At 34.1% G+C, this 24,366-nt stretch overlaps 1 protein-coding gene across 11 annotated transcripts in view; it reads right to left on the bottom strand.

Moving 5' to 3' along the window:
- The window catches only part of heph (polypyrimidine tract-binding protein 1 heph), a 534,307-nt gene that overhangs the window by 13,256 nt on the left and 496,685 nt on the right, over positions 1-24,366 (bottom strand). For 9 of the 11 annotated variants that reach the window (XM_073084198.1, XM_073084201.1, XM_073084199.1 and 6 more), the window contains 3 exons: positions 22,081-22,215; positions 20,919-21,045; positions 13,470-13,528 (listed from right to left, as the gene is read on the bottom strand). In XM_073084198.1, coding sequence (XP_072940299.1) covers positions 13,470-13,528; positions 20,919-21,045; positions 22,081-22,215 — 321 coding nt within the window. The remainder of the gene's footprint in view (positions 1-13,469; positions 13,529-20,918; positions 21,046-22,080; positions 22,216-24,366) is intronic. The other 2 variants (XM_073084200.1, XM_073084209.1) reach the window with 1 other exon arrangement.

Here is a 24,366-nt window from a genome sequence, read left to right as displayed (position 1 = left end):
AGACCCATTATGTATTAAATAAAAATGAAAAGCATTCATATAAAAATAGCTGTCCATTGACAATAACTATACTTAACACACAAAGGCTGAATCAGACAAACAATATTTAAAAGTATAGTAAATTGAAAATGGCAAATTCATGAATCGTAGAAAACTTTATCTAGCTAAGTGCAATGACTTCGTGATTAGCTTAGAAATTAATTAGATAACTAAAGATTGTATAAAAACGAATTACCGGTAGCTTTTTAAATAATTAACTATGTGTGGTAACATAGTTCATTATTTAATAATATATTTATATATTTATATATATATATATATATATATTTATATTATATATATTTATATATATTATTTATATATATTTAATAATATATAATATATATTTAACAATAATATAAACAAAACGAAAACAAAAATGAACGCAATAAATTCCGAAGATAAAGGAAACCAGCGAGGTAATTCAACTTAGCTTTGAATACCTTTTAACAATCCAATAAAAATTTAAGAGACGCAATGAATAAGTAAGAGTTCGATGTCGGAAAGGTGGATATTGGCGGTAGATTTAATAAATTTCTGCTCTATATGCAAATGTGAACCCCTGATGTGTAGACGTGAATAGATTGGTTCGTTTATAGCTCAACTTATATGGAAATACGAAAAGCACGTAAGAAAGCGTGGAAGAAGATCGTTTCGATACGTAATTAGTTTTGTATACCCCCACACCCGAATTCGATTTCAATGAATACTGCTTTGTGACGCAAAGCGTAAGCCAACGTGGAAAGTAATTAATTTACAATTCTAATATATATTTTGGTGGGTGTAACGTAAAGCTATGTAATTTTTTTAATTGAAATGAGAACAAAATCTGTGATTTAGTATCCCGCCATTTTGGGGAAATGGGCAAAAGTTGTATTTTTAAGACTACTGATTGCAAATGTAAACGTGCGTGCAATTATTATTTATTTAGGAGTGCGATGTTATAGTTCTCCCTCGAAACCTTTTACACTGATGAACCAATATTTAACTAATATAAAAATATGAATATAACATGTTATACATGTATAACTTTGATATCATCGCGAACCTTGTGCTTTTTGCAAGTTAAGATAAATATGTAACATTATACATAGTATCTATAAATAAGTAGAATTTAACCCAGAGTTCATCTGAGTTTAGTTCTACAAATCTCGATCCCAATACCAAACTTGTGTGATATTCCTCTTAGCCTTTTATGCATGTTTAGTTAATTCTGAAGTGAATGGAACAGGTAATAATCCTTACAGATATTTTGATTTACTTGAATAAAAAAGAAATTTTAACACACTATATTGCGCGTGTCTTTAATTTTTTTGTAAACAAATTAGATATTATATTTTAATGATACACATTGAAGTAGATTTCTATATCCTCATAAGTATTTTATTATTTTTGAGCAGGATACTTTTAGACAAAAGTTAAGAAGAAACAAAAGTTAACTAATTTCCGTAAAACAAGACAACCTAAGTATCTACTTTACATAAAAAATTAAAACAAAGGACAAGTAAAAATCAAATATAAAATAGGCTTTACGCGTATTATTACGAAGGAGCTATCATGAAAGAGAAAATTGTCCACAACAATGGAAATCATAAATTAATTAATCTGGTTGACTTTCGCCCTGGACATTTTGTAACGAGGCAAATAGGGCTTGCTCGGAACGAAACTCAGAGCCCGTCAAAGCAGCGGGATGGAGTCATCGTAAGACGTAACAAGTGTCCTCCGTATCTCTTAATCATGTCGCCGGTAATTGTTTTATCTTTAGCTCGTTAGAACTCGTTTAAGCAAAGCCTTCTTAGAGAAGGATTAAGTGAGGTCCGCCTTAATCCACCCCCTGTTGCTAATTCTGGCGGTTTTTCCGCGGAGACCAGATAAACGTTTTTGTTGGGGGTTCCGGAGCTTCACGTTTAATATTTATAAGAGGGCACATAGCTCAGAGTGCTTCTGTTTCCGGTGCAAGGATTACGCGGACGCCGGAATGCATTCGGTTTTTGCCCGCGGATGACGTCGGAGAAATTGTTGGAGAGTTTCACGGGCGCATTGCTCTTTTTACAAAGCCATTTTACGGACGGAATTCCTGATCTTATCCGTATTCCGTTGAAATTAAAAGTGTCGTTTATGAAAAAAATCATTTTACTTCTATTACGATTTAATGGTACTTTCTGAGATTTAATTTAAATTTTACAAGATATTTGTTGCCTTTTTAATTCGATACCGTGACGATATAAAATATACTTTGCTAGAGTAAGACATTATGTTAAAGGTATTGGAGTAAACTCAGTTTCTATATAATCACGAACTAAATGTCCCGTAAAAGTGTTGAAAAAGGAGAGATTGCCTGAAAATCTTAATCTTACACTTTAATTGATTAAAGATTGCTCTTGTATTAGCCGGGTTAGCACTCGCACGATTAGTTACGGATAAAGACCACTTATCGGATCGACGCTTGGGGCGATACGGCAAAAAGAAATGTAAGAGAAAAGAGCTTTTAATTTCTTATACAAAGACCGAGCCAAATGTTAAATTATGCTCGCATTAAAGTTTTTGACGTGAACACGAAGAGGAAAATGAATATTTCAATCACATGAAATGAGGTTGTAAATTAACGAAACGTTGCTCAATTAGTACCTTTAACGCAAGTTAATATGTTTATAGCATGTAAATTTCATTAATACCAATATTTATATGTATTGAATTATAAACAGTGATAATAATTGTAGTAGTTGAGGCGCCATACTCATATTGCTACGTGATTGAAGGTTTGAAGGTGGTAGAACCCTTTGTGGTTCGACTCCGGCGGCACCACCGCCACACCTATTTCTACCTAATAACTGCAGTGTTAGATGCTGCTGTGTTCCGGTTTGAAGGGTGTGGTAAGGGAGAAAGTCTTTTCCGAGGCATTCCAGCTTAGTCCTCAGGGGTAGCGGCGCATCTGTGGCCGACCTCAGGTAGGAATGTCTAATCCTATCTGGGGTTTATTACAGATGTCCATGGGCGGCAGTAGCCACTTACCATCAGGTGGACAGCATGCTCGTCTGCTACTCTTATATTATAAAAAAAAAAGATTACAATGGACATTTAGACAATTTTATTGTCATATTTTAACAGCGACTGTTTTTTCAAACAAGTTTGATTACGAATTTATCGCTCACTTAAATTAACATTGAAGAAGAATATAGTGGAGAAACTGTCTCTATTCCAAGAGCAATTTCAACAGTGATCAGGATTATGAGATCCGCTAAACCATTTAACACTAATTCTCATGTTATTTGCTTTATCGAACTAGGTATACGAACAGATTGGTTTGCTAATTAACCAGTTTAACTTGAAATTATATTACGGAAACAATAATTATGGATAACAGATTGCTGTAGATTAGTTCTACATAATCTTATGCATTGTGATAGTGATGATGCATTGCTAAATGCTAAGAGTATTTAACTTTAACTTTCTACATCATTTTTTTGATATATGAGCACGAGACGTATAAAAGGGAATATTGTTATTACATTTCATGACGTATGTTTTTTTTATGTGACAGAACAACGATAATATTTGCCGTCGTCTACTAGTAAAGTTATAAATAGGAGCCTTCCAGAAATCCATGTTGTCAGAAATTAACTCGACCTTGAAATTTAATAAATTACCAAAAGGTCTAATTGCGCGTGCTCACATCGTTTAGCTCAAAGCTCGTAAAACAATGCCATTATGTTCTGAACAATATTATTGTCCATAGACAATGCCAATGCCAATGCCGCTTGCAGCCCCTATAGAAGCGAAGACTTCATTATTCACAATGTCACAACACATACGTCCAATCGTTGCAATGTGATTAAAAATTTAAGCTAAGTTCATGCACTGTTGATCTGTTCTAGTATATTATATTTAGCAATTTACTACTATAGAAGTACTTTGACTTACTACTCAACCAGATTTGAGAAATAATATAATTGACGAAGCTAAACTTTGTATATACGTTATGCTGGTCATTAGAAATAATAGTAGATACTTATATCAAATTAGTAAATAATAATATATTTGACAGAAGTGAGTAAACTATCCAAGTCTCTGCGTGAAATATATTTATTCACGTATCATTAATTAGGGAGGAATTCGGTTATTATAAAAGCGGCTTTCCAGCGATGATTCGCGGCGAATCGACGCCTGTCGTCACTATTCTGTCGCCCACAATTAAGGGTAACCTCGGGTATTAATTACATTGTCTAATGGAGCACGAACGGTTTGCTCGGTAACGCGTCCCCAAATGTGTACATAACCTAATTGTAATACTCTTAGTTAAGTTACACAAAAAGTTTTATTTGACCGATATCTATATAACTTTCTCGAATACATTTCGATAGCCAAACAAAGTATTTTAAATAAACTTTTATGAAAAAAAAGCGTAATTGCGTAATATTGAAAGGAAACCAGTGCTCATGGCAGAGTGATAGGTTGATGATGATGAATTACAAAGATAACGTTTATACTTCGAAATAGACGGTGTCCATCTCCTATTAAAGACATTGAAAAACAAACAACTAAATGTCTTATACAACTTCACCAAAATTGTCCAGGAGCATGAATGCTGTTCTTGTATTCAATTCCCCATAATCGTAGCATTTACGACTGCGGTAAGCAGAGTACAGAACACTAGGAAAACAATTGCTAAACACATTGTTTGACACGTAACGAGGTGATGGCGAGTGGTGCCCGGGTAGTGTTGACACAGCTTGCAGGAATCTAAACAGCGGAGGGCGTTGTACGTGCAATTTTAAACGGGACTTGGACCTCGCCTCGCCACTCTGTGGCTTTTATACCGTTTGTTGTGTCACTTGATATTTCGATTTTGTTTACCCCACTAAAGCATTTCGCGTGTTCCATACATTTGGTAGACGTAGCTAAGAATATGCAAAACGCAATGTTTTAGCAAAACATTGCGGTGTCCATATTTTTTAAATATTTAAAACATTATACTCTTTTGGACTTTCATTACAACTCAGGGTTTTTAGTATAGCACACTTTTCAACTGCGGTTGTTAGTCATAAATCATAGTACAAGGACCCTATACTCAAAACTGCACTTCACATATACTACAATATGTACAATTTCCCAAAAAACGGGCACAGGTACACCTGTACACCGTGTCGCGTCAGTATCATATTTTCGACGGATACGATGTTTGAATACGTCCCGGTGTCGACAGAAAGGCCCCGGTTAAACGCTACGTAGCAAAGTGCAATTTTAAAATGTAAACAAAGCCCCCGCACCTCCGCCCCGTAAAAGCTACCTAGGATTTCACTTTATTGAACCTACAAGATGAAGGCTCCCACCGGTTTGTGGTTTGTTTATAATTCAGTTCCACCGATTCGGAGATGTTTGCTACGTTTCAAAAATTTTAAACCTACCAGAGCTTGCAAAATTGTAAACTATATTCAAAATTTCAGGTAGAACTTACAATGACCACTAGTATTTGTTTGACGCACTAAAATTAATTTCGATAGGTACATGCATAAATATTCATATACCTATAATTATATTTCTATTAAATTGATTACCAAAAACAAAAACTAGCTTTATTTTAAACATATTACTGACTAAATATATGATTTAAATACATAAATATAACAGATCCTCGCGGAAGCAGCTTTTTCATATTCTATAATCCAGCTTTGCATCCGAATTTTGTGATGAATAGTTTATAAGTTGCTTAGGGGCGATTCATTTCCGGAAAATAACACCAGAATGTATTAACTCTACACGTGCCTTAAAGTAGAGAACTTTATGAGCAACTTTATTTTCAAAACCGAATTGAAGAATACAAAGTTGATGTGTTTATAGAGTAGCATTTGCGTGTAAGGACCGTTTTCGATAAATTTATTAAAATTCTAGAAAAAGACCTGGGAAAGATTTGGTAATGTTAACAATTGATTAACAATTTGATTAAAAATTTGATTAAACATTGATTTAGAGAGCGAAAGTTTGAGGATTAGGTAGTGAACTTTTCATAGATATACAAGTAAATACATGAAAGGTAGTATTGGTTATTCATATATTACAGTCACACAGTCATGCGGTCTCAGCTAACGTCAAGCTCGGTTATGGATAGAGCTGAGCGTGTCCACCTGAATCGCGCAGTCATCAATCATAACTTATTGATGGAGCGGCCACGCTCTGATTAGAGGTGCAGAACAATAACGTTCTAGCTCTTTGAGACAGATACATAATTACCTCAGTACAATTAACTACAACAAAAAAAAAAAAGATATTCACTTACAGTCAAATTAAATTTAACAATCTAAATCTCCTAAAGCGTCGATTGACCATGACTTATGACAAGAACGATTGTTAGCTAGCAACGTTGCTAAAAGAGCTTAGAGAAACTACATTTTTTAAAAGACTTAAAAAAGGGAGGTTCTGTATTAGATTATGTATGTATTAATATTAATTTTTACGACTGTTTTTCTATGAAAAATATATAAATTATTATTGTTCATAGAAAAACAGTCATAAAAATGTTCCATAGACTATTATTAGTTAAAAAAAAGTCTTATATGATATAAATTGTTCAATAACTCCGGTGGCACCACCACCACACCTATTTATTTCCTAATAATAGCGTTGCTACGTCCTGGTTTGAAGGGCTTGGTAACGAAGACATACTTTTCCAAGGCCTTCTATCTTAGTCCTCATGGGCAGCGGCATATCTGGGGTTGATTAAATACGAGTATGTCCATGTGCGACAGCGGCCACTTACCATTAGGTGGACTGTATGTTTACCTACTACTCCTATATTATAAAAAAAACTAAATTTTATTTAAGACTAGATGACCCGGTGAACTTCGTACCACCTAATTATGAGTGACTATCTGTACCTCGTGGTTTCACTCGTGTAATTTATGTATTATGTCCATAAACTACTGGTAAATATTAGGAAATGGCCACAGGAGAACAGGAAAATAAAAAATACAATTAAATAAAATTCACTCTACCTCTCTGCACTCTGTTATTTTTTTACCGACTTCAAAAAGGAGGTGGTTATCAATTCGGCCGGTATCTTTTTTTATGTATGTACATGAATTACTCCGCCGTTAGTGAACCGATTTTAATAATTATTTTTTTATTGTGTTATTTTTTATTGTAGGTTCTAATGAAATTACAAAGTCAGTTCATCATTGACTATTTAAGGGTCTGATAATGTGGCTCGGAGACAAAATATGTAACTCCTCAACCGATGGGGATATTTGAGTTGTGTTTGAAGATATTTGGTGTAAGTTCTAACGAAATTGCAAAGTCAGTTCATCATTGACTATTTAAGGGTCTGATAATGTGGCTCGGAGACAAAATATGTAACTCCTCAACCGATGGGAATAATTGAGTCGTGTTTGAAGATATTTGGTGTAGGAGGTTCTAATGAAATTGCAAATCATTGACTATTTAGTTAGGTTAGGTTGGAACACATAAGACAATATAAAACTAAGCGGGCAGGGCGCGGTAGCGCCCTGCGAGCGGGCGGTTCCAATCAATGTAAATTCGGACCGTACCTTAATTCATGATCACGTTTATACAATTTTATATTGTATTAATATAAATGTTATTATGTCATCACTAAAAAGGGTAAAAAAAAATTTAACAAAAAATACAACCGACTTCTATGTCACTACATAGTAAAAAATAATTCAAATAAATGTTGGTTTAGTACATATTTCTGAAGTCGGCGCTCAATATATTTCGTTCGAAATATTTTTTACTTTGTAGTGACATAGAAGTCGGTTGTATTTTTTGTTATTTTTTTTACAAACACGCGAAAAGAAGTACCTATAACTTCAATAACGGTTTTTTTTAAAGAAAGTTTATTTACTTATAGTACTCTAATCGGGTTGTTGAAAAGCTAAAAATGCTGAAACAGGTGTGTAAATAGAAAGGCGATTTATAACAGTCTTAAGGGTTGATCTAAAAAAACAAACAGTGACTCAGATGCTTCATTATGTCTTATGATAATTTTCTTAGTGCTCCAAATTAACGGATATTAAATTAAAGTTCCATACCCGATTAAACGACCCTAAAGGTTGATTTTCCAAAAACGTTGAAAAATGTGTTCTATTATTTTGAATCAAAAAGCTAAATCCAATTTTCATAGACTTTGCTTCAAAATCTGCCGATTTCTAAACGAAGTGTCTTCTAAAGCCAAATGCAAATTTTTACAGTTTTTGCTTCCAAATTAACGGATTTTAATATAAAATTCCAACCCCTACTTAACCAATTTAAGGGTTGATTTTGCAAATATCGTAAAATAGATATTTAATTACTTTCTATCGAAATCCTATCAAATACCAATTTTCATATAGATTTGCATCAAAACTGGGGGACTTTAATACAAACTTTCAACTCTTATTTATTCACTTAAACGCGGTCGAACAGGATAAAAAGTATCCTATGTCCGTCTCCTGGTTCTAAGCTACCTCTCCACCAATTTTCAGTCAAATTGGTTCAGCCGTTGTTGAGTTATAAAATGCTTCACGAAAACGCGGTCGAACGGGATAAAAAGTATCCTATGTCCTTTTCCTGCTTCTAAGCTACCTCTCGATTAATTTTCAGTCAAATTGGTTCAGCCGTTCTTGAGTTATAAAATGACTTCACGGAAACGCGGTCGAACGGGATAAAAAGTATCCTATGTCCGTTTCCTGGTTCTAATCTACCTCTTTACCAATTTTCAGCTAAATCGGTTCAACCGTTCTTGAGTTATAAAATGACTTCAAGGAAACGCGGTCGAACGGGATAAAAAGTATCCTATGTCCGTCTCCTGGTTCTAAGCTACCTCACCACCAATTTTCAGCCAAATCGGTTCAGCCGTTCTTGAGTTATAAGTGGAGTAACTAACACGACTTTCTTTTATATATATAGATATAAAGATAAGTTAAAATGCGGTGAACATTAGACATATTTACATTTATTTTAAGCTAATATGAACTTGTACGAGTCTCGCCGACATGGGTACGACCAGAATTGAGCACATTAAGAGCTTACATTTCGTGTCTGCGCGCGTAAGCCGCCTCTGAAAAGATTTGATGGGGAGGTTAGAGATTTATGTCAAGGATCATAGAGTCGGGGATCGGGGGATTTGAGCGCTCCAGCATCCGACTGTGCCCTTTGTGGCTGGAGCGCTATCCGGCTTCACTTCACTTTGTACCTCTTACTCCTGCTGCCACTTACCTTGTGGGACGTTTCAATTTCATTTTAAGAAAAATTCGCGATCGGTCCCTAGATATAGGCTCGGTTCGGCTAATGTTTTATGACGACATACGTAGCGCTATAAATAGTCACCATTGTTAGCTAACCATGTCGTCACTATTCTAATCTGAATCTTCAATCGTGGAGTACGGCTACGCGTGAGTGTTTTTAAAAATATGTTTAGGTTACTTTTAAATTGGGACTATTTTTCCCAAAAACAAGCTATTTCAGAGAGTACTTATTGTTAACTTTACTCTCTGTCATACAAACTTCGTTACGTTAAGAAGTCCGATTAGAAATCGTAGCATTAGAAAGCGATGTTTCCATGCATCGTATGTGAATAAGACTTAGAACATTGTATAATAATATAATTGTAGTGCAATAAACTAATATTATTAGATATAAAATAAGACAAGACATAAAACACAGTGTGTTGACTTGGTACTCGTTAGTGGGGCTCAAGTTAAGACACTGGTTTTACGAGTGCTACGTCATTCCATGTAATGGAATTGCTAATGGTCTTTATTTTGTTACTAGACAGTCTATAAATATTAGTAGTGTATCGTATTTCGAGCTAACAATTTTGCTTTTAAAATAATGCCAAGTATCTAGTCTTAGTAATTTAAAGCGGGTAGTTGTAGCATTAAAGGATATCCTATTTTTCGTATCATATCGTTTAAAATAATAGTTATAATTGTATACATTTCATTTAAAATGAGAGAAAGAAAAATACACGAAAGAAAGAAAACCAAACCGAAGGCAAATCGAGTAGAGTTATAAAACCGATTCGAAGTTTAATTGTGCTTAACGATACGATTCTAAATATACAGGAAACATAATGCCAGTAAAGGCACAAACAACCTGAAGCGAATTGCTCCATAGTTGAAACAATTTGCTCACGTAATGAAGAGGATTAAATTGACTTCACATGGAGTGGTTTTCATGCTAGACTGTATTTAGATACATAATAGTACAAAGCGATATCAAAACGCAATTTCAATTAGCAAGCAGAGGTAAAATTGAATGTAACACGAGAAATAATCCGCAATTGTGCATCTAAAAATAAACTGTTTGTACTAATTGGCATTCATGTTAGCGTAGTGCCTAACGTTTATCGATTAGTATCGATACGTAATTGGAAACACAAATTCGATTGACATTTGTCGCTAATGAAAGAACATATCGCTGCTTTGCATATATTACACAAAATAAAAAAATATATATTACTTGTTAAAGGTATAGTTTTATTCATGATAGTTACCATTTTAAAGTGTCTCACTATACTATGGTCATATATAATCTACGTATAGTATATTGCATTATTTTAACTTCATTTATTGAAAACATATCGAAACACAAACATAAGTAGTTTAATTTTATACCGGATCTCCTGTATTTTTTGTACAACTGAGAAATCATGTTGTTAGTTCTGATTTTAATTTACGGACATAAAATAGGTCCGCATACTGCTTCTAATATACAAGTGTATTTATTTTAAATACTAGTGTATTCCTAATTCCCGCTCCTAGAAATGCTGAACGTTTGCCACAACTTAGTTAATTTAATACTAAACATTATTACCAGAGTTGAGGATCAAAGCATTCGTATGTATATGAGTACTAAGCTATTGTTTACACATATAATACTACTAGTGGTGCCCGCGGCTTCGCCCGCATTTTAAAGATATAATATGACATACATAAAACAGAAAATTCGTACCTTCATTGGAATGACAGTGGTGCCATCTGTCGAAAATTGGTCTTAACAACTCCCAAACCTTCGTGGGCTCTTGGACAACAACTTTGCAAAAGATCATCACTTGATCAAATGCATAGTTTCCGATTTTATAAAATGTATATAGACAAATATTCATTTTTATATAAATAGATAGATGATCGACTAACATGGATAAGTAAAGTAAATTATGAAAAAATCGAATTTCGATCTTCTGGGTTGAAAGATCGATTCACTGAATCGATCCATTACTGGAGACCGATTAAAATAATCGATTTTTGGTTCAAAAGATCGATTCTCCGATTAATCGATCTCAGATCGCCATCCGTAGTTCCCGTGGGATTTCCGGGATAAAAACTATCCTATGTCCTTTCTCGGGTCTCAGACTATATCTGTACAGAATTTCATTAAAATCGGTTCAGTGGTTTAGGCGTGAAGAAGAGACATACAGACAGACAGAGTTACTTCCACATTTATAATATTAGTAAGGATATCGATTAAATAATCGACTTTTTAGTCCAAAAGATCGATTCTCCGATTAATCGATCTTAGATCGCCATCCCTAGTTCCCGTGGGATTTCCGGGATAAAAACTATCCTATGTCCGTTCTCGGGTCTCAGACTATCTTTGTACAAAATTTCATTAAAATCGGATCAGTGGTTTAGGCGTGAAGAAAAGACAACCAGACAGACAGACAGACAGACAGAGTTACTTTCGGATTTATAATATTAGTAAGGATTATCCAATTAATAATTTAATTTTTGCGTGTATTATTCACACAAATACGCGTAACTAGGTCAGTTGCTATGTTATAAAGCACACAGGTCTGTGTTATTAAGTCTCTGCTAGCACAAACATTCTAAAGAGATATTAACAGCGATTCATAACTGTCGGGCGATGAAAAAACACAAAAGCTCAATAATTATATTATACTCGTAAAGTAGGTTTGCGGAAGCCGCAAAACGAAATTTAATTTGCCCTGAACGCTGCATCAGAAATAAAGTTAAAACAGTCGCTGCAGTTGGCGGTAGGAGCAACTTCTAACGCAAATGAATAGCGAATGGGAAAAGTTGAGAGGAGAAAAATGGTGTCCCACTCGGAGACTGGCGCGAGCGTTCCTGCGAACGCATGCTGTTCAATGTTCAACCGTTCGGCGATACAAATATCGAGAAATGATTAAAACGAGCGCTTACATTTTTTAAACAATAGTTACACAGTTCCTAACAAGCTTTTGTGGAATATTTTTATGGAAATAGTAGCGTCATTATTATGGAATAAGCCAATATTTATACGCATCTGTATGTATGTTTTAAAGGCTGACGCGGCCTTTGTCACAAAACAGCTTGACATCCTTGTCACAAAACTTGTTCACGCGTTCAATCATACTTTGTTGAATGTACATATTGTGCATCTTATATGCCGGACTATTGTTGCTCTTTAGAATTTCAAATGAACTTACATACGATCAATGTTTTTTACATATATCGAGTAGCATTGTTGTAGCGAGTAGCACGCTATGAACTTAACTCATAAGTTATATATGATATCCATAGATTAGTAAAGATACTTCGCCGCCTTGAAATTGAATGAAGCCACAAACGGCTTATTTTAGTAAGTTCTTTTTTTGAATCCTTGACAAATAAAAACATTTTTAGAGAAAATTTACGAATAAAGAACTAATTTACGTAATAATTACGTAATTTACGTAATAAATAAATGATTATTTCAAATATTTTAGAGACATTTTAGCACGGAGACGTGGCAAAACTTTTTTATGCAACTATTTCAATTATCAAAACTGGGTACATTTTCTTGTTAGGAGTGAGTAATCTTTACTAATCTATGATGATATCATTCGTTTTCAGGCCTCTACCAAATATTAGCTTCACGACGTTATTAACGACTGTTGGGCGTACATCTTGCCTACAACTAGATATCTACCATGCTGAATTCATTGATGGTTGAATAAAATGATGGAACAGTAAGCAAAATTAGGTAATAAAAATAAGAGTATGTAGGTCCTTACAAAATAAATACGAAAAATCGAAATGTATTTTCTCGAGGGTTTTATGTATCACTATTATTATAGGTCCAACAGTTATCAATACAAAAGTCCTATATAAATAGAGCAATGAAAAAGTTAATATTCTGATCCAGATGCGAAAATTCCGTTTCCAACTCGGAGCCGATCCGTAACTTAGGAGATAAGGAAAGTGGTACTAATATTTGAAGCAATAACAATTCCAATAGCTAGTAAGAGCCAGAGCGTATAGGCTCCAACAGCTATCAATATGAAACTCTTCTCTACCGTCGCTTCGAGTACATTTGATAAGACACTCACTTCATTCCCAGATAGTTCGAAAGCGAGTCATTAAAGTGAATGAAACGTGCAGCAATAACAACTTTGTTTTATAGCTTTACTTTACAAACAGTTAAATAAAAACAGAAGGAAACTTTTCCACGCTCACCGTTTTCGCCATTTGCGCTGACCCCGTGTCTGGGTACTGGATTAGGGCTTGAAAGGAATCTGGAAACAAAATAATAACATTAGTACACAATATTAAAAAAATAAGCGTACTAAAATTTAAATGTGTAAGTTTTTCCATACTCATTTATTATTTATACGGCTTTAAATTAAATATCCATAAGATATACATATAAATACAGAGATAAAATTAGCATTTAACTAGTTGAGGAATAATGTATATAAATTCTCTCGTAACAAGGAATTCCGACTCTTCTAAAGTCCTCAAGTACAAGATGTCTTTGAAAATCTTTGACAGGTAATATCTTGTTCGTAAGGACGTCGAAACAAGGTAAAATTGGCGCCCAACGTGGGGCGCTACACGATCCAACTCCTCAAGAGTTTGTAGAGGCAGAGACCCGTCTCAGGTGCACCGCAGCTATTTTATCATCTACAACACTTAGGCAAATACGCGAGTAAGCAAGTTTCATGCAATTTTACCTTCATAAAGTTGAGCAGTATGAATTTATTGCCACTTTTGAACGAATGGTGTCACGTGTAATTCTGAGTTCGTTCTGGATAATATAGGTACTAGATTTATGCATGTGTACGTGCTATACTTTTTATTATTATAATATATTAACATGCGTATAGAATTAGTTAAGCAGCTGAATTTATTTTAGGCAAACATTCAAATTGTTTTCACCAGTACGCGTGCAAGTAAATGTTACTTGATGAAGAATATGTTATGTAAATCCTGTATGTATTAATTTCCTTCTTACATCGATTTATCGCTATAGCTTTAATGACATTCTTAACTGGAAATAAACAGAGGATTGTACGAAGTAGTCGGGTGTATTTACTGCCGGGAGATAAACGTCAACCCCTAATTTAAGGCTTTGAGCGTGGCGATCATGGGTGGCCGTTGGGTGGGGAATAAATTCACATTTTTAGGTGCGAGATACGATGTTTGGGCAACACCTGCGTTGGCCACATAACGAACCATTAGAGAAGAGTGTTGTTTTTATCCCGTTTAGCTACTCACAAAGATTTACGTCTCTATAATGTACCTCGATGTTCTGTGCTGTACAGTTTTCCGTATGAATGGAAAATGATAACTTTTAGTCATGTGCCATGTTTATTGTTTAAGCAATTTTAAAATAACAAGTATAATCTGGTTTATATGTAAGTATTGTATGTAGGCAAACACTAATTTCACATCGTTTGCCGTATAAGTCGTGATCATATTTTTCACACCAGAGCTCAACTTAATATTTATACAAAATAATATTAAGCTTCTAAGATAGGTTATTTAATAAATACAAGGTTCCTTCATAAAACATTACCAACGTTATGAGCATTATTAATTTCCATGTTTACGGCAACTAAGCTTGAATATGCTTGTGGCTCATTTCCTTTCTTCCAACAATTTTTCTGTACTTAATAATAAAAATACATTTATAAGACTTAATTTTTAATATTTTTTAAATATTGTTGCGTTTAATAAATTAATTAACCGTCTTTAAGAAAGGAGGAGGTCCCTAATTCGATTGCATGTTTTTATTTCCTTAATGTTATCTAGGTAACGTTGATAAATTAAAAAAAATCGTATTATCGTATACTTTTTATGTTGACCGTACAACCACTCAGGGCGGACGTCGACGTAAATTAAAAGTAACACGGTGTCTTCTTCATACATAGTTAAATGCTCTTTAAGAGTCATATTTCCTTGGACCCTCCATTTGTGAACGTTAAAATGTAATGCATAAAAGGCTTAAAGCATATTGAACATTTTATGTAATTAAGTGGAGAATAACTCAAAAGAAATTTCCCAGAATTTACTGGCTCAAACAGGAAAAATATATTGAAGATATTGTCTTTGGACAGAGTAAAAATATTTAGAATAGCTGTTTTTTATTTTGATAACGGAAAACAAAACATGAAGAGAAAAATGATACATAACAGATTTTACCGATATCTGATAAGAATTGAGATATGGATGAATGTTGGAGTTCCGATATTGTTTGCGTTATGGTTCAAACATACCGACAAAATAGCCTCGAGCAATTTCCTCTGTATATCATTGGCGAATACCATACAGAGGTTTGTGTATGTAGCCAGGATTTGTTTTCTATGAGCCTACGACACGGAATTTCATACCCTCGGGATAAACAACCTTTCTTTTATTGAAAAGAAAAAAGGCCTTTGAAGGATTGTTACCGTTTTCTAAATAAATAAATAGGTAGTATTACCAATGTGCGTTTATTTTTTTTTAAGGTAATAGTACTAAAAACTTTCTGAGATTCAATATTACTAAAAGCTTAACTGGATTGTACGGTAAAAATAGAAATTTTCTTGTAAAATTAGCGTATATCCAACAAAAACGGAATCATGGTTAACGACAACAAGGGCTAAAGTTTGGAAAACAACTTTTCCGGTCACCCTTTATCCAAATTTATTTATTCGAGTTGAAATATTCGAGGACTAATTCAATAGCGTTGCTTCTCCGACTGTGCGCAAGAAATTTAAATGATCCCAATCAATCCGTATCCGCGAAGAGTTCTGCAACATTTCTATTAAAAATTCAACCGGGACACGCAATTATTTTATGGAATAATTAAATGGACGTCGAAGTAAACACAACATTACGGTTTTTGGTGAAAAATTTAAATTCCCTAATCCTTGTTCTATTGAAACGTAAAGAGGGATGCTCTCCTTGCTTCCTCAATGTAAATTTAAGCGATGCGGTTTCGCAGTAGGACCTATTACAACATAATGTGATCTCACAACTGCGCAGTTTCTGCACTTAGCGTGCTCTGTCAAACTTGAATACGTTCCCGTTCACAATTTACGCGGCCTTTCATCCCAACTTGCTTAGACACAACTTGCAAAGAGCAACATAAGTAATTGTACGTCTTTGTGGTGAAGTTAACTTAACATTGTTGCATTCGTCGTGGCGCTGTTTGTGCGCTCGCTACGTCAATTTATTTTTGAATTGTATAATAATAGTATCATTTTATATTCTACAGTGTATTTAGTTTGTTAAACGAAATTCAGATAATACGAAATCTCAAATGAATAACGTGGACAATGATAGGGCAATTGTAACAAACACTGAGACCGCAAAACGATATTACTGGACGAATCAAATCCTTAATTACGGGAATCCTACGACGACATAGACACGACATCCACCGCAAACAGGGGACGCATAATAATTGTAGCGGTCTGCTACACCTTAATAAAGCCAATCGGGCGAGGTTAAGCGGAGGGGAGATGCGGGAAGGGAGAGGTAGGATTACCGCGACGATGCGCTCTCTTCATTGAGATTTGTTTCAGGATTAGGAATGCGTGTGATAGAACAGGCACGACCTATGAGAATGCCGGTCGTTCCTGAGGTATCAACTGGACACCCAAAGATCGCCAAGACAATGAGCTACACTGCCCTTTACGACATTTTCAGCCCGAACATCATCTACGCCTACCCGTATAACAATATTCCACTGCCTTTATTAAGCTTAATGCAATAAAAACTCCCTGAATATTCATGAGCTAAACTTGGTCAACTTATGAAAATAACAAGGAGAAACATCGCAAATCTAAATTCAGTAACAACTTTAAGTGGTTGAATATTTTATTAAGCAACATAAATAAATTATGAGCTTAGCGTTCAACACATGAAACGCGCGCATGTGCCTACATATTCGTAATCATTGTTTTATAGTATCACTTAAGATTATTTAAATTCTTCTGAGGCAGTACTTCTGAGTACCTACTAGGTCTTTTATTGACCTATTTTTTTAGAAAAACAAGAGACAAAAGAGGTTTTATGTAGTTACTCCACAAGTAACTAACGTAAGCTAGTCTAATGTAATAAATAATAGATGTTTAAGAAAAAATCTGGAATGTAACTAAATAATTCCAGCTTGGATAACAATAAACATGAAAAGAATTTCTCACTTGCAGATAGATACAATTTGAGGAGGTCCATGAAAGCCTTGCGAAAAAAGCGATCGTATAGGTACGTTGTACGGAGGTTGGTTTCTAAAGCATTATACGTTACTTAACTTTAGACAGGTACCTTTACTCGTTGTAGGGTATTGAAAGTGAAATGGATACGAAATATGTGGTTTATTTGCTCCCCACGAGACAGGATAATTGAAGTAGGGATTTATACGTTTCGGATCTACGATCTACTACGGTTGATACCTATTCGGCTTTGTATGGAGCGAATTCGGTGTATTTCCGCAACACAGCGAGGTTTGCCAGCCAATGTAGTGTATCCAATGTTCGTATTGTAAACATGTGTACTAAAGATGCAGTTTAAGATAACCGCAAACAAGATGGGATAGCAAATAGGAATCGGTATCAGTTACAAGGAAATAATAACCCGCAATATGAAATATTTCTTACATTTACGTTATTATTGTTTGTTGTCATAGATTGTCCTTTTATTTTGTACGTAACTTGACTAAACATTAACTATACCCAATAACAGACTATATAAATGTTATACATATTTTTTGTGATATTAATTAATCAAAATCAAAACTATGTACCATGTACCTACGAGTATGTAGTCTCTTGCAGGTAGGTACGGTACGCATGTTGTTAATACTTCTTGTCCATTCGTATTCGAACCCGTGAACTATTGAAGTCGGTTTTTCCATTGTAGTAGTATCATTTTTATTTCACTTTCGCATATTCTGTGTTCCGTGTCTAACACGCTACAGCATTCGTAGGTACATAACTCAGAAGTGCAAGCACTTCTACGTTGAAATACCAACGTACTTACTTCAGCAGTCAAACCTTTCAACCATAAAGGGAAAGAACACTACACGCTTAAAAGTGAATGTAGTGTTTTTTATTCTTATTCATACCGGATAACAATCAAATGCTATATATCTATCTTATTCATATATGATATGGTATGACATGGATGTTCGAAAATGCATAATTTAATCATATCTGGAGATGTACTTATCGAAACTATTTTTAAAAACTGGAACTTAGATATAATTACAAATCCACTAAAAGTTTTCAATTTTCTCGTACCTACAAATTTTATTTTACGCCGGGTGGTCGAAATCCGAATATAATTATTAAGTTTTAAGATTTTTTAAAATGATAAAACAAATTAAAATTATGTTGAGCTTTTTCCACAAAACTATTTGTGATCATAAAAATACATTTTAATATTTTTGTTAAGTTTTTTAATGATCGTCACTAAATTTCATTGATTAAAAGAGAAAATTTTCCTTAATAGTAGCTATATTAGTAAATTATCAAATAAATACCTAATTTAAAAATACATGATATTAAATACATAGATTCTCTCATAAAAGACCATTCCTAATAGATGAAGGAAAAAAAGAAACTGAACAACGCAGGCAATATCGCGAAAGCAACCCAAGTTATGAGCGTTACAGAACACTCGATTCACTTAATATCACACACTACAATGTCGTAAAGGTGATGTATGCGACATAAAAAGAGTTTGGTCGTGATTTATCTTGCGGGGCTAAAATTGAATGTGGTGCAAGTGCTTAAACGTTGTTTAAGTTGAGTGAAAGTTGAAATATGCTTCATTTTAGTAACAAAAGTGATACACGTACACAGCATGAAAGACAGGGCAGTGTCGAAGCTCTAATTGTTGTTCAAATAGTTTATTACATACCCTTGAAAATACATTAGATAAAACATTGCAATCGATATTTCCGGTTTTTCCGGTAGTAGGTTCAGTAACTATACTATATTTTAGGTACGCGTCGGACTACGGATAGCGTCAATTAATATACGAGTAGTAATATAAATGTCTTCGCACATCGCACACTACTATTAAGTACCTTCCTAACATACTTTACTTTAATATATAAACGTGACACTGCTATCATTAAAGTAGAACTTAGTACGCAAGATTTATCATTTTAACTAAGATACAAGTGAAGTGAAAACGTCTTTTACAGAATCATTTTTAGTTTTCCTCGACAATAATAAAAGTATAAAGTTGGGTAAGATAATATTGCTCGGATATAAACAGCGACGCGAAAACAATTTCTTTTTGCTTTGAAGCTCAATATGAAAGAATCCTTTTGAAATGTTTGCCTTTCCGGTAATCGCATTAAGTGAGCGCCGTTTAATTAACGATAAACCTAAATATACGTTTGAACAAGGGAATAACGGAAAGTACCGACCCCAGCATATTTGTTAATGAAACTATGAAATTTGCTTTTTATATTTTATATTAATTTTTATTTTATATTACCTGGAGTATCTTCAAAGACAAAGGATGATCGTTATATTATTTGTGAATCTCGCCTACTATAGTATCTTTTGAATTTGGGTATAAATTCGAGGGATTGTGGAAGATGAAAAGTTTCGGTATCTTCTATATAAACTAACTTTACCTATGCTATTTTAAAATGTTTGTTAAAATTTTATTCTGGCTTTAACCTCGTTAAATATGTAAGATACGACTTTATTCCAAAAACACACATTTCGTGCTCATGCAGTTTTAAATAGATTTGATCAGCGTTTATATGCCGAGTTTATAATTAGTCAAAAGTGAGGAACACACTACGGGCCAGTTCGCCGTGGGTAAAGCTTATCAAATATGTACCTACCTGCCTCGAGCCTCCTGTGTTCTCCCGGATTTATTTAGGATATGCATGAGGGTACGATTTAAATTTTAAACGGATTGCGCCCTTGGATTTCGGACCTGTGTTATGTTTGGTAAATCTATCACTACTTGTACAACACGCGAGCCCAAATTTAATTTTAAAGCCGAAAGCTCCAATTCGATTATTAATAGTCGCTTAATTCACCGTAATCCTACAGGGCTCGAGGTGTGCGGTGCAGTAGGTAGTAATAAAAGCTTATACGCGTACCTATCCCGGGTTACAAAACGACCAATTAATATGTGTCTATATGAATATTTATAAAGACTCATATTTGTATATTATGTTTTGTGCTGAAGGATTTAAAATCGGGTAACGTTGCGCACAAAAAACATATATTGATATTGCATAAAAGTAATCACGATTTTCATTTAAAGATAAAAGTAGACCGGAATGTATTTTAAAATGTCGTTAAAATGAATACATTTTAATTGACATCTTTTGAATCATTTATATTATTTACAATTTACGAAATCGTTTACAAAAGTAGTATTTATGAAACAAATACATTTTTATTTAGTAGAATACAATTTAAGTAAATCTTTGTAATTCCATGACCCTTATATGTGTGATTCCTTGAGTATAATGCGGAAACGAATAAAAGTGGGACTATATAAAAAGTAGAAAGTGTTTGCTACTAATTTGCAGAACATAATATCTATCATTGAAATGATTATTATGTGACGAATCGATCATTTCAACAAGATGAATAGGAATAATAACGATTGTTTTAGGAAATATTTGTAAAATCTTAGGTATGGGTAATAGGTACTTACTATTTTTAGTGAAGGTGACAATCTTTAGCACCTTCCCGTAACGCTGGAAGATGGAGTACAGCACATCGAGCACGATCGGATACAGCATGTGTTCGATGATCACACGGAGTACAGTGTTGGGACCACCCTGGTGAACGGAAATAATTTATAAAAAATCTATAAGTGTCTAGCCCGGAACCTGGAAGTCATCACAGATACTTTGGCCTGGCCACAAAGTTAAAATCAATTCAACAACATACTATTTACCAGAACATGCGAGAGCAGAGCAAACATTGGTTATAAAGCAAAGTAGTGGTACCTCAGTTCAACCATACAAAGTGGAATCATTGAAGTCTATCAGAACACATCTTTGTAGATACTACATGAACTTTAAACATAATGTGTATTCATTTAATTAAACAAGCTAAATTGGCATTCTTTTACGTGACCGAGAAACGCGTAAAGAAAAATAATAAATGAAGCTTAAGTGTCAAGAAGAGATAAATTTGCAGTCTAGGTAGACCGCTTCATTGCATTTTTTTTAATTTCCATTACCTTCATATATGTGAAAGGCAATTTTACTAAAGAGTAAAATATAAATATTTCAATTTACTATCATTATATTTCAGATACATCACATCAAAATTTTAAGAGGTTGTTTTATACAGACATGAAGGATCAATTTGCAGTCCGTGTTGCAGTATGCCAGAAAAGACCACTTTCATCGTTTGTTCGCCGCACTTTGTATAATAGACGCTCTTTAGATGCACTTTACCAAGATTTCTATTCAGCCACGTTATAGTCAGCTTCAGGTAATGAAAACGCTCTGATGCCCTCAAATCAGATTCGTAGAGTTTAAGTAATATTCAAGGTGATATTGTTTTTGTTACTACGGCGACTTTCATTATATTTTATGCATATTTATGAATAATTTGCCCAGATTATTATTTAAATTTACATAGAAATTTATATTTTAATTGTAAAAATGCTTTCGAGATTTATTAAAAAATTATAAATATTTGAATTACCAATGAAAAGCGACAACCGTGGAAACGCTACTAGGAAAATGGGATTCTACAAATCTACGTATTGTTTTAATTGTATTTTTGTGTCATGAATAAGTGTCGTGATATGATAAGGCAAGTAAAAGTAATTTTATGAAAATGGAAAATGAAATCTATACCTGAATTTCCGTGCCGCCATTAGCCGGTTGCAGCGCGGCGCCGGCGCCCGCGACGATGGCGGCGCCGGCGCTGTTGGAGATGGCCTGCGCCGCCTGGAGCGCGGCCTGCGCCGACGCAGACTGTAGGAAAGAAAACTTTTTTATCTTCAATAAAGTATTTATAAATGTTCGCAATCAATTTTTGTATGGCAGAGTAACTACCAAATAAAACTTTTCAATCAACAATATTTTTATAAAATTTTACATTGTTTTAATAAATCCTGTTCACGCTAATATTTGTGGTTTTATAATAAAAATAACGATTTAAAATTTAGTTTAGTAAAAGATTCTATGGGAAGAAATAGGTTAGAAATTTATTCAAGTATGTATGTACTAAGTATGGATTTTAAGAATTAACTAGGTATATAAATATTTTTTAAATTAATATCTATGATGATCAATATTTATATAATTCGTGGTTCGACTAAGCCATTTTTGCTCTATGCTATTATTTAGCCTAGTTCGTGAAAAAGACAACACCGTTAACTTCATTAGTAGCAACCTAGTTATATTAAGTTAAAGATGTCCTTGGAAAACAGTACTGCTTGTGTTGGTTCTGTTAAAAAAGGACATTTACTTCCACGAATACGCTACAAATTTTTAAGATAACAAATTAACGTGTTAGTGTCGTAGTCTCGCTACTAGCATAGTACAACATTAGAGCAAATAAAGCACGTTTATGGTCACGTAAAAAATAAACATGTCCTTTCTTATAAGTCTCGTGACAATAGGAAGTAATACTAGAGGGTGATATCTGTCGGCGGCAACCACATTCGAGTGTTCCCAGACCAACAGATAACATTGACCGCATCAAACAAAGGGACGCTCATAAACTTATTTTGTATTGGGGGACGATTCGTTACTTTGTTACGAATAAGGGTGCCGTGCGGGTGCTGTGGACGGACTCTGCTATTTTTCAGCGCGAAATAAATGATGTTGAGTTTATTTCGTATGCAGTTTCAATTTAAACTTATATATGTAATGAAATATAGCCATTATATATTTTTATGTACTTTTTTAATCTATATCAAAGTTGCGAAAACCCTTCAAAATGTTTTAATGTTTTTAATTCGAATTTAATAAGATTTATTTATACAAATAAGCTTATTTATTTTAGCATGAGCAGTGAAAAGTAAGTTATAAATTAAAGTGTAACAATTGGTCGAAGAAAAAATCTGTAAAAGAAATTAAAACAAGGTAAGCGTTCGAAGCTTTGTTGTAACTAGTAGAAGTTTTTCACTCTCGATCAGTCAATATGAAAGCGGTTGCACTTTTGCCAATAAATCAATGCTACAAGTTTAAGAACTAAGAAGTTATTAGCGATAGCTATGTTGTTAAAAAAGTTTACTGACTATATTTCGAGAAAAATGCGGCTGCATAAAAGGAAACATAATATTGAAAACAACGAATCAAAATAAAAGTAGGGCACTGTAGAATTGTACTTCGATTTTGAATTAAAACACGTGCATCGCATACACAGTACTGACAAAAATCTCTCGGAAAGAACAATAGCATTTTCGATGCATTCCCAACACCTTCAAAACAACGTCGAAATTGAAAAACTACGTAAAAACTGTAAACAGCAGGTGAGTAAAATACACGTACGTACGTTGTTGAAGCCGAACGCCGCGATCACACTCGGGCTCGGCACTCTTTGATCCTATATTTTCACATGGCTTTGTGCCCGACGACAGGCTGACAAGCGTGCAGGCCAGACACAAAAATAAGGCTTTAACCGTGTCATGGTAAGCCTGCCGCCGACGGCAAAGGCTCCAGTACAAATTCGACTCGACTTGCCCTACCCCTCCCTTCCTCTCTTTTTCCCCTTAATGTACAGTCGAACGTCTATAACGATGTAATTTCATGAGGAAAACTTTTGTAAATGATGAGGAAACCGTTTGTTATTTCGAAAATAAAATTACGTTTGTGTACCATTATAGGAGGAAATCATTGTCTGCGATGACAGGAGAAATATTTATTTTGGTTAAGCATTTTAAGAACTGATTGCAGTTTGTTAGTTAATTTAATACTCGAGAGAGATAAAATTCGTTATTTGCTTTATTGTACGTATACAAACTATTTATTTTCAACTATATTTAGCGATAGGCATTTCTAAGTACTCGTACTCGTAAGTTTATTACCCGACTGCCAAGGAAGGGTTATGTTTTTCGCGCGTATCTTGTATGTTTGTCTTTCTTTATTTGATCCGATCTAACAAACGGCTGGATGAATTTCAACAGTTAAGGT

This window comes from Epargyreus clarus, unplaced genomic scaffold (genome assembly GCF_041222505.1).
Source record: "Epargyreus clarus isolate Ecla_fem2 unplaced genomic scaffold, WU_Ecla_fem_2.2 ptg000021l, whole genome shotgun sequence".
In the NCBI taxonomy this organism is placed as follows: Eukaryota; Metazoa; Arthropoda; class Insecta; order Lepidoptera; family Hesperiidae; genus Epargyreus; species Epargyreus clarus.
Note: the sequence above shows the minus strand (reverse complement) of the source record. Positions and strands in the feature narration are given on the sequence as shown.